This window comes from Varanus komodoensis, unplaced genomic scaffold (assembly GCF_004798865.1).
Source record: "Varanus komodoensis strain SLA01 unplaced genomic scaffold, ASM479886v1 scaffold6_2, whole genome shotgun sequence".
NCBI lineage: Eukaryota > Metazoa > Chordata > Lepidosauria > Squamata > Varanidae > Varanus > Varanus komodoensis.
Genome location: NW_025336346.1, coordinates 23,710,711 through 23,723,691, shown reverse-complemented (window position 1 = coordinate 23,723,691; position 12,981 = coordinate 23,710,711). Strand labels below are relative to the sequence as shown.

General features: G+C 42.7%; 1 protein-coding gene across 2 annotated transcripts in view; it reads left to right on the top strand.

The window, feature by feature from the left end:
• LOC123034160 (cullin-associated NEDD8-dissociated protein 1-like) overlaps nucleotides 1-12,435 on the top strand; it is a 37,669-nt gene extending 25,234 nt beyond the window's left edge. For both annotated transcript variants that reach the window (XM_044451320.1, XM_044451319.1), the window contains 7 exons: nucleotides 840-981; nucleotides 1,791-3,296; nucleotides 4,574-4,669; nucleotides 6,435-6,604; nucleotides 8,642-8,806; nucleotides 9,338-9,445; nucleotides 11,237-12,435. In XM_044451320.1, coding sequence (XP_044307255.1) covers nucleotides 840-981; nucleotides 1,791-3,296; nucleotides 4,574-4,669; nucleotides 6,435-6,604; nucleotides 8,642-8,806; nucleotides 9,338-9,445; nucleotides 11,237-11,464 — 2,415 coding nt within the window. In that variant the 3' untranslated portion in view covers nucleotides 11,465-12,435. The remainder of the gene's footprint in view (nucleotides 1-839; nucleotides 982-1,790; nucleotides 3,297-4,573; nucleotides 4,670-6,434; nucleotides 6,605-8,641; nucleotides 8,807-9,337; nucleotides 9,446-11,236) is intronic.
• The last annotated feature ends 546 nt before the right edge of the window (nucleotides 12,436-12,981 follow it).

Sequence of the window (12,981 nt, the reverse complement as noted above, 5' to 3'; positions counted from 1 at the left end):
TAGCCATCCAGCAATGTGTTTGAAGTAAGCAAATGATGAATTGGGCCCTGAAATCTATATCATTTTCTTGTAATTCTTGCTTAATTGCTTATCCTTAGCACTCGCTCCTTATGTTGTGGAATTGAGGGACAAGAACCATTCAAGAGGTGTTTTACTTCCTGAGTTTATAGCATAGTTGCAGTGTCTGTCACTGTTAGATTTTATAGCAATATGCTCTCCTGCTATGGAGAACCCACACAAACAGCTTTCGCTCTAGTTCTAAATGTGCTTCCCCAGCTGGGTAATGCATAAACACGACTAAATGCCAGCTTGATTTGAATAATCCTCCTGTGTGGTTTAGGGAAACATTGTGGCTGGTCTCACATTTTAAAAAGAGTTCCTGCCCAAATAAACGTTTGGACGTGATGCACATTTTAAAAGAGATCCTTTTGAAAAATAGTTTGCAGATGCTTTTGTCCAAAAAGAACAAGTTTGCATAGGCGAGTGCCTATGGATGCTTCCCTTTCTGCTTTTAAAGTAAAAAAACAAACAAACACACATCTCTCTCATGTAGACACAGAGCAGCTTCCCCAAGTTGGTGCCTTCTGGATGTTTTAGACTTCAAATCCCACCAGCCCCAGCCAGCATGGTTAGTGGCTAGGAATTATGGGAGTTGTAGTCCAAACATCTAGAGATGGGGTGAAGCTGCCTATTCAAGAACAGGCAGCCTCGAAAAGACAGAAGCCAATGGGATCACATTCCCCTTCATGCTGAATGATTCATGCGCAGTCCTAGGCATGTATCACTTGCTCCAGTAGCTTCGCATTGGGTTACTCCCGAGTTTGTCTCTAACCTTACAGGTTCCAAACATCATCAAGGCCTTGCACAAGCAGCTCAAAGAGAAGAGCGTCAAGTCAAGGCAGGGATGCTTCACGCTCTTGACCGAACTGGCAAATGTTCTCCCTGGCTGTCTTGCTGATCACATCCCCGCACTAGTGCCTGGTAAAGCTTGTCTGTCGGCTGTGGCGGTAGCAGGGCAGGAGGCTCCCAAGGGGCAAAGGAGCCTTCCCCAGTACGAGGCCTGCCAGAGGTGTGGGGCTGTGACTCTCATCAGCCTGACCACCAGGGCCATGCAGGTCGGGGCAGCACAGCACGCCTGGAGGGCCCAAGTGGGAAGAAGGTGATAGAGAGCACTTTCCATTCTAAGACACGAAGTGCCCAAACGGCATCCCAGTGGCTTTCCTGTTCATGCTCTCTCTTTTACCTAAAGAGTTGGCCAGGGGCAAAATAACAGTAAGAGAAAGGAAGGACCAAGTAGCTTGAGTTGGAAGAACTGAACATGCGGGTGGGCGGGGCGGGGGGGAGTCAAAGGAGTGAGTGCAACCAAAGCTGGGAGTGACAATAACTCTCCCTTGGCCAACTTTTAAGAGCAAACTTGTGATACTAGTAATCCTAATAATGAATATAGTTGCATAGTTTTCAAGGGACAAAAGAAAAATGCAACCCCATTTTTTTTAAAGCTTGGGGTGGGTAGGAAAGATGAACAAAAAGGGCACAGTTTTAAGCAAGGAGGGAGGGACAAGGTGGATTTCTATGCGAAGGACACTGCTAAGTGTGTTGGAACTAGCTAGAGGACTGAAGGGGAAAACAACCCGCAGTAAGCTCGATTATCCATTGGGCATCCTGTGGGTTGTTCAATGAGTAGCTAACTCACCATAGCGTCTTCACAAGGTCAGTTATTGTAACACATGAATGCGCCCTCTGTGGATTTCAGAAGTAGAAAAAAGCTGACCCATGTTTTCTCCAAACAGGAATTGTTTTCTCTTTGACGGATAAGTCCAGCTCCTCCAACATGAAGATTGATACCCTATCTTTCCTTCATGTTGTTCTCTGCAACCACGCCCGGGAAGTATTCCACCCCCATGTTAAGGCACTGCTGCCACCAGTTGTGGCTTGCATAGGAGATCCCTTTTACAAGATAACATCTGAATCTCTGCTAGTCACCCAGCAGCTTGTGAAAGTCATTCGGCCCCTGGATGTGCCTTGTACATTTGAAGCCAAACCTTACGTGAGAGACCTATTCTCTGCTACTCTAAAGAGGCTGAAAGCAGCTGACATTGATCAGGAGGTGAAGGAACGAGCTATCTCTTGCATGGGACAGATAGTTTGCAACCTTGGAGATTACCTAAGCAGCGATCTCCAGCCAACCTTGAAGATCTTTCTGGAGAGGCTGAAAAATGAAATAACTAGGCTGACCACAGTCAAAGCGCTCACTTTGATTGCTAGCTCTCCCCTCAAAATAGACTTAAGGCCTATTCTTGCAGAAGGATTCCCCATTTTGGCTTCCTTCTTGCGGAAGAATCAGCGAGCATTGAAACTGAGTACCTTGACGGCTCTGGATATCTTGATCAAGAATTACAGCGATAGCCTCAAGCCAGCCATGATCGAATGTGTTCTGATGGAGCTTCCTGACTTAATTAGTGAGAATGATATGCATGTTTCTCAGGTGGCTATCAATTTCCTTACAACCTTAGCAAAGGTGTATCCCTCTTCCCTGTCCAAAATCAGTGGGACTGTTTTGTCAGAGCTTTTTCAACTTGTTTATTCACCTTTGATGCAAGGGGGAGCCCTGAAGGCCATTGTCGACTTCTTTCAAGCACTGGTTGTCACCAAGACAGTCAACATGAGTTATGCTGAACTGCTGAAGCAGCTGACAGGCCCAATCTACTCCTCAAGCCCTGGTGGGGTATCCATAAGTTTACACAAGCAGGCCTATCACTCGGTTGCTAAATGTGTAGCTGCCCTTTCTTCTGTATGTCCCAAAGAAGCCCCAGGGGTTGTAAGCCAGTTCATCCAAGATGTGAAGAATCCTAAGTCAAGTGCAGCTGTGAAAATGCTGGCCTTTCTTTCTCTGGCTGAAATTGGCCGCACCACGAACCTCAGTGCTCAGAAGGAGCTAAAAGCTGTGATCCTGGATGCCTTTGCTTCACCCAGTGAAGAGGTGAAATCAGCTGCTTCCTACGCTCTTGGGAACATCAGTGTTGGTAGCCTGAAAGAATACCTCCCCTTCATGCTCAAAGAAATTGGAGGTCAGCCAAAGCGGCAATACCTGTTGCTCCACTCCCTGAAGGAAGTAATCAGCGCCTCCCCTGCAGACAGCCTGAAACCCTACGTCGAGGACATCTGGGCCTTACTCTTCAAGCACTGTGAATGCACGGAGGAAGGGACGCGTAACGTCGTGGCTGAATGCCTGGGGAAACTGACTGTCGTGAATCCTTCTCAGCTGCTGCCCAGGCTGAAAAAACAGCTGTCTTCAGGTAACAAAGCCCAGGACTTGGGTAAATGTAGCATTATGCAAGATGCTTGTTTGCACCAGGTCAGCTGCCTGTCCTGAAGTGCACTGCAACAAGGCTGTGGAAGGCACCCACAGAGGAATACTGTTCCCTCCAATGATCCATTTGATTCTTTCCCTTCTTAGAAAGCTTGAAGTTATTCCTTGCAAACTGGCAGCAATCAGCCCTAATCTTCACCCTTTCTCTTATATACAATTTTTGTTATTTAATTTATCATTTTCGTTCCTATCCTATTTTCCTTTTTAGAAAAATGGGTTTAAGTGGATTTTAATGTTATATAGATTTTTCTTGTGCGAAGCAAAATCACTTCTTATTGAGAGTATTAGCAGTATACATTTTGTCCAGATGTGTTGATGCATGCCTAAAGGAGGCCATAGGAGGTATAATGCGCAGCTCTGTTTTTGGCCAGCAGACAAAGCATGCTAGAAAGTAGGGTTCCAGTCACTTTTCAGTTGCTTTATGGAGGAATGATATGAATACACCTTCAGTATTCTGCATCATTGAAAAAACCATGGCTATCTGCTTTATATAAGAGGGGAACAGCAGCTGCTTTCCTAATTTCAAGGGACTACAGCCAGACTGGGAGAATACCGCACTGTGGTACTTTTAGGAAAGACGGTGAGCAGGAGCCTCTCTCCCTGTGGCTGGGGCTGCATGTAGAGATTAGGCAGAGATCCCAGAGGCATGAGATTCCACAATATCGCTGAGCATAAAGACACATTTTTAAGCCAGTGCTGATGCTGGGAAATAAAACACTGAAAATGTTTTTAAAGTCCACTTTATGCTCGAGTCTCTTGCAGGCTCAGTGTTGTCAGAACAATTCTGCTGATGCCATTACACGTTTGTTTTCCTTTGGCACAGAATGCTAACTTTCTCTGAAAACCTTCAGCAACTCCAAATCTGCAAAAGAAATCCTATTTCAATGGACTGTTAAATAAACATGAATTTTTAAAATTGCAGTTAATTAAGCATGCTGCTTTTTAAAAATGCAGTTTGTTGTTAGGAAACTTAAGCAGTACCATGAAGTTGTACTTTTCACTGTCATCAGCCAGTTGCATCACCAGAAAATGTGTCTCATGCACAATAGCTGCCATGCAATGTTTGCTACTTAGCCAGTATTTTTCACTACCATGTTATGTTCTGTGGAAATCAGAATAGCAAACTTAACGAATTGGAGTTTGTTATGAATTTAATAGCTCTGATTCTTCTTAGGTTACCTTTTCTTCCTTTTTTCATTGTAGGTTCCCCATATGCTAGAAGCACAGTAGTTACGGCAATCAAATTCACAATTTCAGATCATCCACAGCCCATTGATCCTCTACTGAAAGGATGCATAGGTAATTTTTGGTTCTTTCAGACACTTTCCTGTGAGATTAGAACAGCAGGCACTGTTCATCTTTTTTTTAAAAAAAGACATATATATCTACATATAAAAGGCATATATATCTACGTATATCTCATGCAACTGACATTAATCAAAAATAAAGATTGAGCAGGAAAGACCCTCCTAGCCATCATCTGTGGAACTCTGAGGTGGCCTGCATGCTTTTAGAAGGTCCCTCGAGATGTGATCAGTTCACCTTGTAGGAGCTCAAGAGCAGGGAAAGGAGGACTAGCATTGCGGTCATGCTTGGTCTGTCTGCTCTCCTCCCTGGTCTGATGGTTGGCTTGGACAGCACCGATTACACTGCTAGCAAACATACACAGGGTGGGAGGGAGAGAGCTTTGGCTCTTGGGCAGTAAAGTGAATGAATAAGCAACTCCCATGATAGAGGTTCTCTCCTAATTTTCTTTTTTTTTAATTAAGATACTTTCCATGCAGCAACCTGTTGCTGCACATGGCTTAGTTTCTTTGGATTGTGACTTATATTTCCACTGTAATCTTAACTACAGAGATTGAGCATCTAGAAATTCAGCAGGGTTTTGGAATTACCACAGTGGTAAGTTAAGAAGATAAATGCCAGGTCCTAAATTCTCTTTTGTTGAGTTATGTCCAAGGTGCTGTTCTTAAGACAGATTAACATCATTTGTCAAAAAGAAAGTATGTAGTGCACCTTTACACATACTGGTGCTTATGTAAGATAAACTGGATTTGTTTTTTCCCATTCACTTGACTCTTTTCAAAAAAACAAGGAAACTTGTTCTAAATGCATCACTGATCTACCTGTTCCAGTGTTTGGATCAATACTGAGTTTATCCAGTGTATTCTGATTTTTGTCATTGCTCTGATAACAAATGTTAGTGTTTGCCTATCAGTTTAGAAGTGAAATCAGGCCACTCAAAATAAAGGGCTAGTTTCTACATACCTGGGGGATTCCCAAGATATACTTACCGAAGGTTCTCAAAGCAAAGAAAATCAAACTTGAAAAAATGAAAATTGTCCTGTGAACTTCTCGGACTTCAGTGGAATGTTAAAGACCTAGATATGAGAAAATGCCTTACACAGGTAGCTGGAAGAAGTCACTACTGTCCACTCACAGCTAAAAAGTTAAATCCTGGATTTTTCCATTGTTTTCTATGGACAGTTGAGTGCAGTTCCCCATGCCCCTCTCGCTGCCACAAAATTTGCTACAGTGCAACAGAAAGAATTGGTGATTTGCTGCCATAATTTGGTGACACAGTGGTGGTGACAGAGAAGGCCTGATTAGCTGTAAAACAGAGCTATGGGTCATGCCTGTGTATGTGAGTATCGGACACTACTGATGACAGTTCTCTTTCATTATGAATGCAAGGTGAGCTTTCTGGAACATGGAAGCAGATACTGTTACACACCTAAGGTGGAATGGGCTTTACCAATTGACGCAATCACCATTTTCATCTTCCAATGCAGTCTGCTGCAAGGTGCCGCCCTCCAGATTCATTGGACTAGAGCTCCCATGATGCATCTGCTGACATGATGGGAGCTGTAGCCCAGCACATCTGGAAGGCAGCACCTTGTGGCAGGCTGTTCCAATATGTTCCTTCAGCATTTTGGTAAGCGTTACATGTGTCTCAGGATGAGCACTGGGATAGCAGAGTTCTGAACAGGGTGCTGGCTACTTTTCAAATAGGTTGGCTTCTCTCTCTCTCTCTCTCTCTCTCTCTCTCGCTGTTACCATCCAGGGGACTTCTTGAAAACACTCCAGGATCCTGATTTGAATGTTCGGCGTGTTTCACTAGCCATGTTTAATTCTGCTGCTCACAACAAGCCTTCTCTGATCCGAGACCAGCTCAGCACAGTCCTTCCCCACCTGTACAATGAAACGAAGGTTCGCAGGGAGCTCATACGAGAGGTATGAACCTCGATGAGATAGTGGAGGATAAAACTATGACACCAATTCTAACCTTACCATTTTCCTATGAGAATGTTTATGTATATTTTTGCTGTGCAGTGCATGGATTCATCTTGATCACGTCCTTAGGTGTGGAGATTGCCTACAGTCCATGTGTTCAGGGGGTCAGCCTTAGCAGTAAATACATGGTCTAGTCTGTTGCCCTGTAGAGAGGCCATGATTCTTCTGGGGAGTGTTTTGAGATGGAGAAAGCACACTGAGTCAAACTCAACATGAATGAAAATTGAGAACAAACTTTATGCTTTCTTCAGCTAAACAGAACCAAAACCAGTATCCAAAATACTCAACTGAATCCCAACTGAAACAGAAGAATTCTCTCTTCCCACACACACTTGCTCACTTTTGTGCTCTGTGTGTGTGTGTGTGTGTGTGTGTGTGTGTGTGTGTGTGTGTGAGAGAGAGAGAGAGAGAGAGAGAGAGAGAGAGAGAGAGAGAGAGAGAGACTGACTGACTGACTGACTGACTGACTGACTGACTGACTGACTATATCAGGCTACCTAGTCAAAATAAAGTTTCAACCAAACAGCAAAACAATTATGTATTAAAAAATCAGTACCTGGGAACATTTATACATTGTGGGTTTGTACAGTCTCTGTACTCCATTTTGATCAATAGTTAAGCTTGGGAAGTGTTAACAAGGGACCGGGCTGGAGATTTGTTTCCCTGTTATGATGGGGTTTGGTTAACATACATGTTACAACGCAGAAGTCTTATATGACGTGATGTAGGAATCCAAGAGAGGTAACACAGGACTTATTTAGTGTTTGTCAAATAGTCTTTTCATGTTTGGTGCAATGCAAACATAAATGCAAAATAAACTGAAATTGGAGTATGTTTGAAATGGGAACAGACATACCAAGAGCCATGCGAAGGGCCATCTGGTCCAGCATTCGGTTCACATAATGGCGAACTGGCTGCCCACAGCACCCACCAAGCAGGGTATGCATGCAGCCACACCCTCCTGCCCAAGCCCCCCAGCAGCTGGTCTGTAGTAGCACACTGCCTCCAACCCTGCCAATCCAAAATTGGCAGTGGAAACTAGGAAACGAGATTATCAAGGACAGAGAACAACAGAGCAAAGGATCAAGCAGGCACCATTCAACTGAGTAAGTATGAACACAATACTTGAAGGGGGACTGGCTGCCAACCCTCAGGGTTCATTTGCAGTGTGCTGTTGGACTGCACTGAAGAGTAATCAGTCAGCCTCTGTGCCAGGTGTGCTGCTTGGTGTGTATCTTTGAGGTGAGGCTGTCAGAGTTCCAGGCAGAGCAAAGGGCCCAGTGCAGTGGCTGCCTACTGGTCCTTGTCTCAAGAACCGGAGAAGCGAGTGAACACACTCTCAGAGGCCCAGGAAATTTGAAGGAGCCCTGAGCCCAGGCAGTAGGGAATATGGTGTGCTGAAAAGAGAGCTCACCAGAGAGGGTGTTCATCTTCTGGGCGTGTTCTGTACCTTGGGACTAAAACTGTTTGGAACACATTTGGGGTTAATGCTAAGGAGTTTCATTCTATCATAGCTAGCAAGCCAGCAGGGGAGTGACCGTATCTAGATGAGGCCAAGTTGCTATCAGTGAGTGCTGTTAGATCATTGGGGTTGAACCTGAGAGGTAACCGCCTCCAGCAGATTAGAGAGAAAAGTCAGGCCGAGTGGGGATAGGCGGTACACGAATGGGACTGAACAACTGCTGATTAGAAACAATGTGCCTTACATTTAATAGTCTCATGTGATCTGAAACTGGAGCAGTTGGTTGTGTGTGTCTAATCATTTACTGGCCTGAACTAGAATTAGCCTAGAACAACTTCAGCTGTAGCTCAACCCAAACTGGAGCTGAGCACAAAAATGACGGAGTTCTTAAAATTCTCTTGGTTTGATTCTCTTTAGTGTGTGCATGTTTTCCATGGTGGGTAGATAGGGATGCCATGGTAGTGCTACTGAGAGGGTGTTTCCCTGAATGACCAGCTGGTTTCTTATTTTTTCAGGTAGAGATGGGGCCATTCAAACACACAGTTGATGATGGCCTGGATGTGAGGAAAGCTGCTTTTGAGTGCATGTACACACTTTTGGAAAGCTGCCTTGACAGACTGGACATTTATGAGTATTTAAATCATGTGGAAGATGGCTTGAAAGATCATTATGACATCAGGGTAATTACTTCCAGTTCATTAGTGTTTGTCATGCCATATTTTATTACTTTTACTGATGGATGAACAACTGGTAGGGGGATGAAGGTTGTTTGCTTGCTATCTATACACTACTAAATGTCTGAACTGGACTGCTATTATTTAAATATGGGATTGTGCATTACCCTGAAAATGGAAATACTTTGCATTGGTGGTTTTAGCATTGGATGATTCTATGTATGCTTCAGCATGTTTGTCTATGCAGGATGTGAGCAGAGCACGTGTAGACTGGGACCACACAGTCAGTCTTGGAAGGTAGTGTTGGGGGGTTAACAACTGAACTACTTGCTCCCTAGTTTATCTTAGATAAAACAAATGAGAAGATAATTTTACTGGTATCTTTATCTGATTGTGGCTGAAAGTTGCTTGCACCTGTAGTGTGAAAGTGGCCGTGAGTTACTGAAGAGCTTCCGCAAAACCGTTTTAGGAAAATGTTAATGCAACTTTTCCTGTCTTTCTCCCACACCCTATCCTGTCTTTCAATATTCTCCTTAGATGTTGACTTTCATTATGTTGGCTCGCTTATCAACACTTTGTCCTAATGCAGTTCTACAAAGATTAGAGCGACTTGTTGAGCCCCTGAGGGCAACGTGCTCTACTAAGGTAATGCATAAAGATGGCTTGAATGTGTGTTTGTCCCTGAAGCTCTAACTTTCATGCTTCTATTTCAAGGCACCTCCATTCTCAGGCCAGGTCAATTACCTGCCCTTGCTTGTTGTAAGCCACCTGGAAAACAAGAAGAAATATTCTTTATACATAGGCACACCTACTCTGGAGTAACAGCCATTGCTTTTACAAACTACTGGTGTCAATTTGTTTTCGTCCTGTACTTCGGCTAAGTATCAACTCTTTGCTCTGCTCTGCTTCTTCTCTGTAGTCATAGAGGGTTTTGATGGCTTAGGTAACTGGGAGTCCAGTCTGCAGTAGCAAGAGGACATCCTGAGAATGAACACATGTGCTGGTAGATGATATCCAATAGCATCCTGACCCCATGGCTTGTTTAGTATTGGTTTGGTTTGTTGCACATTTGGTTTCTTGCTCTCCTAAATAAACCAGTCATAAACCAAGAGTAAACCCTGGCTTATGACTTTGGCTTGTTATGAAAGGAACAAGCCCAAGATCCCAGTTTGGACATTAAACTGAACAAATCACAGATGGTTTAGCAGCTTCAGCTGGTAAGTAGGAACCAAGAGGTTGCAGTTCAGCTGCATGCACCAGCAGACTTCCTTACACATAATTCTGGTTTACCACTGCATGTGAATCAGGCAGTGATTAGTTGTCTTTTCCAACAGCCTTTTCAGGTATCTCAGTTGGGACACTATAGGTCCCATTTTCTTCTCTGTGTAGAATGACCCAGACACAAAAGATAGGTTCAATAGGTTTGTAGAAAAGGGTATTTCTCCACTCTGCTCAACAGCTGCCACAATTCTCTTTTCTATACAGCTTTTAAAGCTGCTGTTTCCATTTCTGGCTGTTTCTCTTCTTAGGGAGAAAAAGGAAACTAAATTGAAATGATGTGGCTGCAGTGGTATGGTAAAATCACAGGTCAGACTGAAACCAATCCATGTTTGCATGCTATCATGTAAACTGAATAAACCCACATAATTCCCACCTTTACACATTCTGTTCCAGTTGGGAATACGCACTTTAGTGGAGTCTTACACACTCACTGCTGGAAATCCTGTCAGGCTTTTCTCCTTGCCTTCCTCTTCTTCAGCTTGAGAGTATGTGGGTCATGTTCAGTGATTCAAGCCTACCCTTTTAATTAATCCAAATTATTCATTTAATTATTACATATCACTTGTCCCTTGCTGATTATTTTAGTGTGTAATTTTTAGAAGGAACTGACCATGAATTTGAATTACGTTGTCATACACATATGCCAGGAAGTATCTATGCCTCTGGCCAAAACCAAAAACCAGCATGTGAAAGGTTTTAAGGGATCTCCTGTGATGACTGCTTCCTTCCCATGTATTGTGCACCAAAATGTAGTTTTGGAATAAGACTTCTCTAAGTTGCTCACATGAAAGTAGCCTTGTGGGAATTTGTGGGACATGACTCCTGTAGTATATCTCTATTGGGAATAGGTGGAGACCAGCGAAAATCAGGAATTTGATTTTATATTTGTGAGCTTTTTATTGTACTGTTCGGTATATCATATGTATTCTGAGTTCTTCCAAAATGACTTTTTCTGAGTGTTCTACGTTATGGTTGAATAGACATTTAATAGGAATAGTCTGTACATTTCCTTATTTTGTGTATTGCATCCTTAGGATCAATGTTACAGACCAAACCTGGCCAAACTGAATGCCTATCAGTATTTTTTTTTCCTTCCTGAAGATTGCCAGTTTGCCTGGTTTTTCCTAATTTTGTTCTTAAACGTTATTTCCTTAGGTAAAAGCTGGTTCTGTGAAACAAGAATTTGAGAAGCAAGATGAACTGAAGCGCTCAGCAATGAGGGCAGTAGCTGCTCTATTAACCATCCCTGATGTAGATAAGAGCCCAGTAATGGCTGAATTTTCTTCCCAAATCAGAGCCAACCCTGAAATGTCTTCACTTTTTGAAAGCATTCAGAAGGATTCTACTTCACTATCTACCACAGATTTGATGGACATGAGTTAAAATTCCTTTGTGCTGTTCTTTGGCATTCTACAATCCACTGTACTCTTGCAAGTGGAAAATCAAATTCTGAAGCTGATTTTAGATACAGATGCCATTTTAAAAATGGCGACTATTTCTACTGAAACAGGCATGATTTCAAACATGATAAAAGTGATGTCTAGTTCTGTTGATAGCAATAGGACACCATCACTTTTAAGTTGTCTATTAGGTCCTATGTTGAAATAGTCATGAATTTCTGCCAAAATGTATGCATTGACTCTAGCTGCTTTTAACTAGAGTATTGATATGTATTTACTGTCACTGAAATGATGGCATGATAGCATTTTTAAAGCAATGGTGACAGTCTTGCTGTATCTAAGATCAAGTTAATGGCTACTGAGCTTTCATCATCACCTTGGTTAAGTAGTGGCTTTCATGTGTGCTATATTGACTTAAGTGACTTTTATAGTTGCATACAATGCATTAAAGCTATTGCCCTGACCTTTTAAAAATCTCAATGTCAAACTTTGGAAGAAACCCAACTGTCTTCTGGGATGGAATGCCTTATGTTTAATAACCATAATTTCAATCTGTTCCTGCACCATTCTCAAACACAGTTGTTGCTTCCTGTATGCACCCTATGGCTATAGCATACTGATTTTTTTAAGAGCTGATACCAAAGTACTGATTATTTCAAACTACAAGAAGTGTTATTCCCAAGAACCACTAATGTGGTATGAAGTATGTATTAATAAAATGGCACCACCTTCTTAGAAAATGCTATCATACTGTTATGCCCAATGGAAGTGTATTGCTGTGTACTGTTCAGCAGAGATGTCAACTTCTTGCAACCATGGATTACTAAGCTTCAGTTTTAGGATTTATTCCACTTTGTCAGTCTATGAATCACTTAAGTGCTCTATTTATAAAACAGGGTGTCACTTTTTGTTCTACATAAAATGCCTCAGAAGAAAATAAAGATAATAAATGCATCAGGAGTACTTTGGTTTAGATTTTTACCTAGTTGACTTGCACAGACTAACAGAACAATTTCAGATGAAAATAAAGTATTTCAACAATTCAGAAAGGACAGACCTAGAAGGCAATCAAGAGTCTTGCTCACCTCACAACCATCACCAAGCCCCACCTAATTATTGTACTGTATTGTTCTCTGAAAAGGGTAAAAATGTTATACAGCAGGGGTTGCCAGACTTGCTCAATGGAAGACCCACATATGGTAACTGTCAGATAATTTGACAGTCACAATCAGGCAACCATGGGATGTGGGGGCAGTGACAGGCAGCAAGTGGGCACCTTGGGCAGCAGGAACAAGCCGTGAGTGGCAAGGGGGTGCCCACAGACAGCACCCACTTGTGTTGCACAAAATAAAGTCAAAGAGCCACATGTGGCTCATGAGCTTTGGGTTAGCCACCCCTGTTGTAAGATTCAAGAGAGTCTATTTTTTCCTCTTATGGCTGTCCTTTTTTAATGCATTCTCTTCTGCTTTGACAAATCTAAGGCAGGAGAAATAATATGGG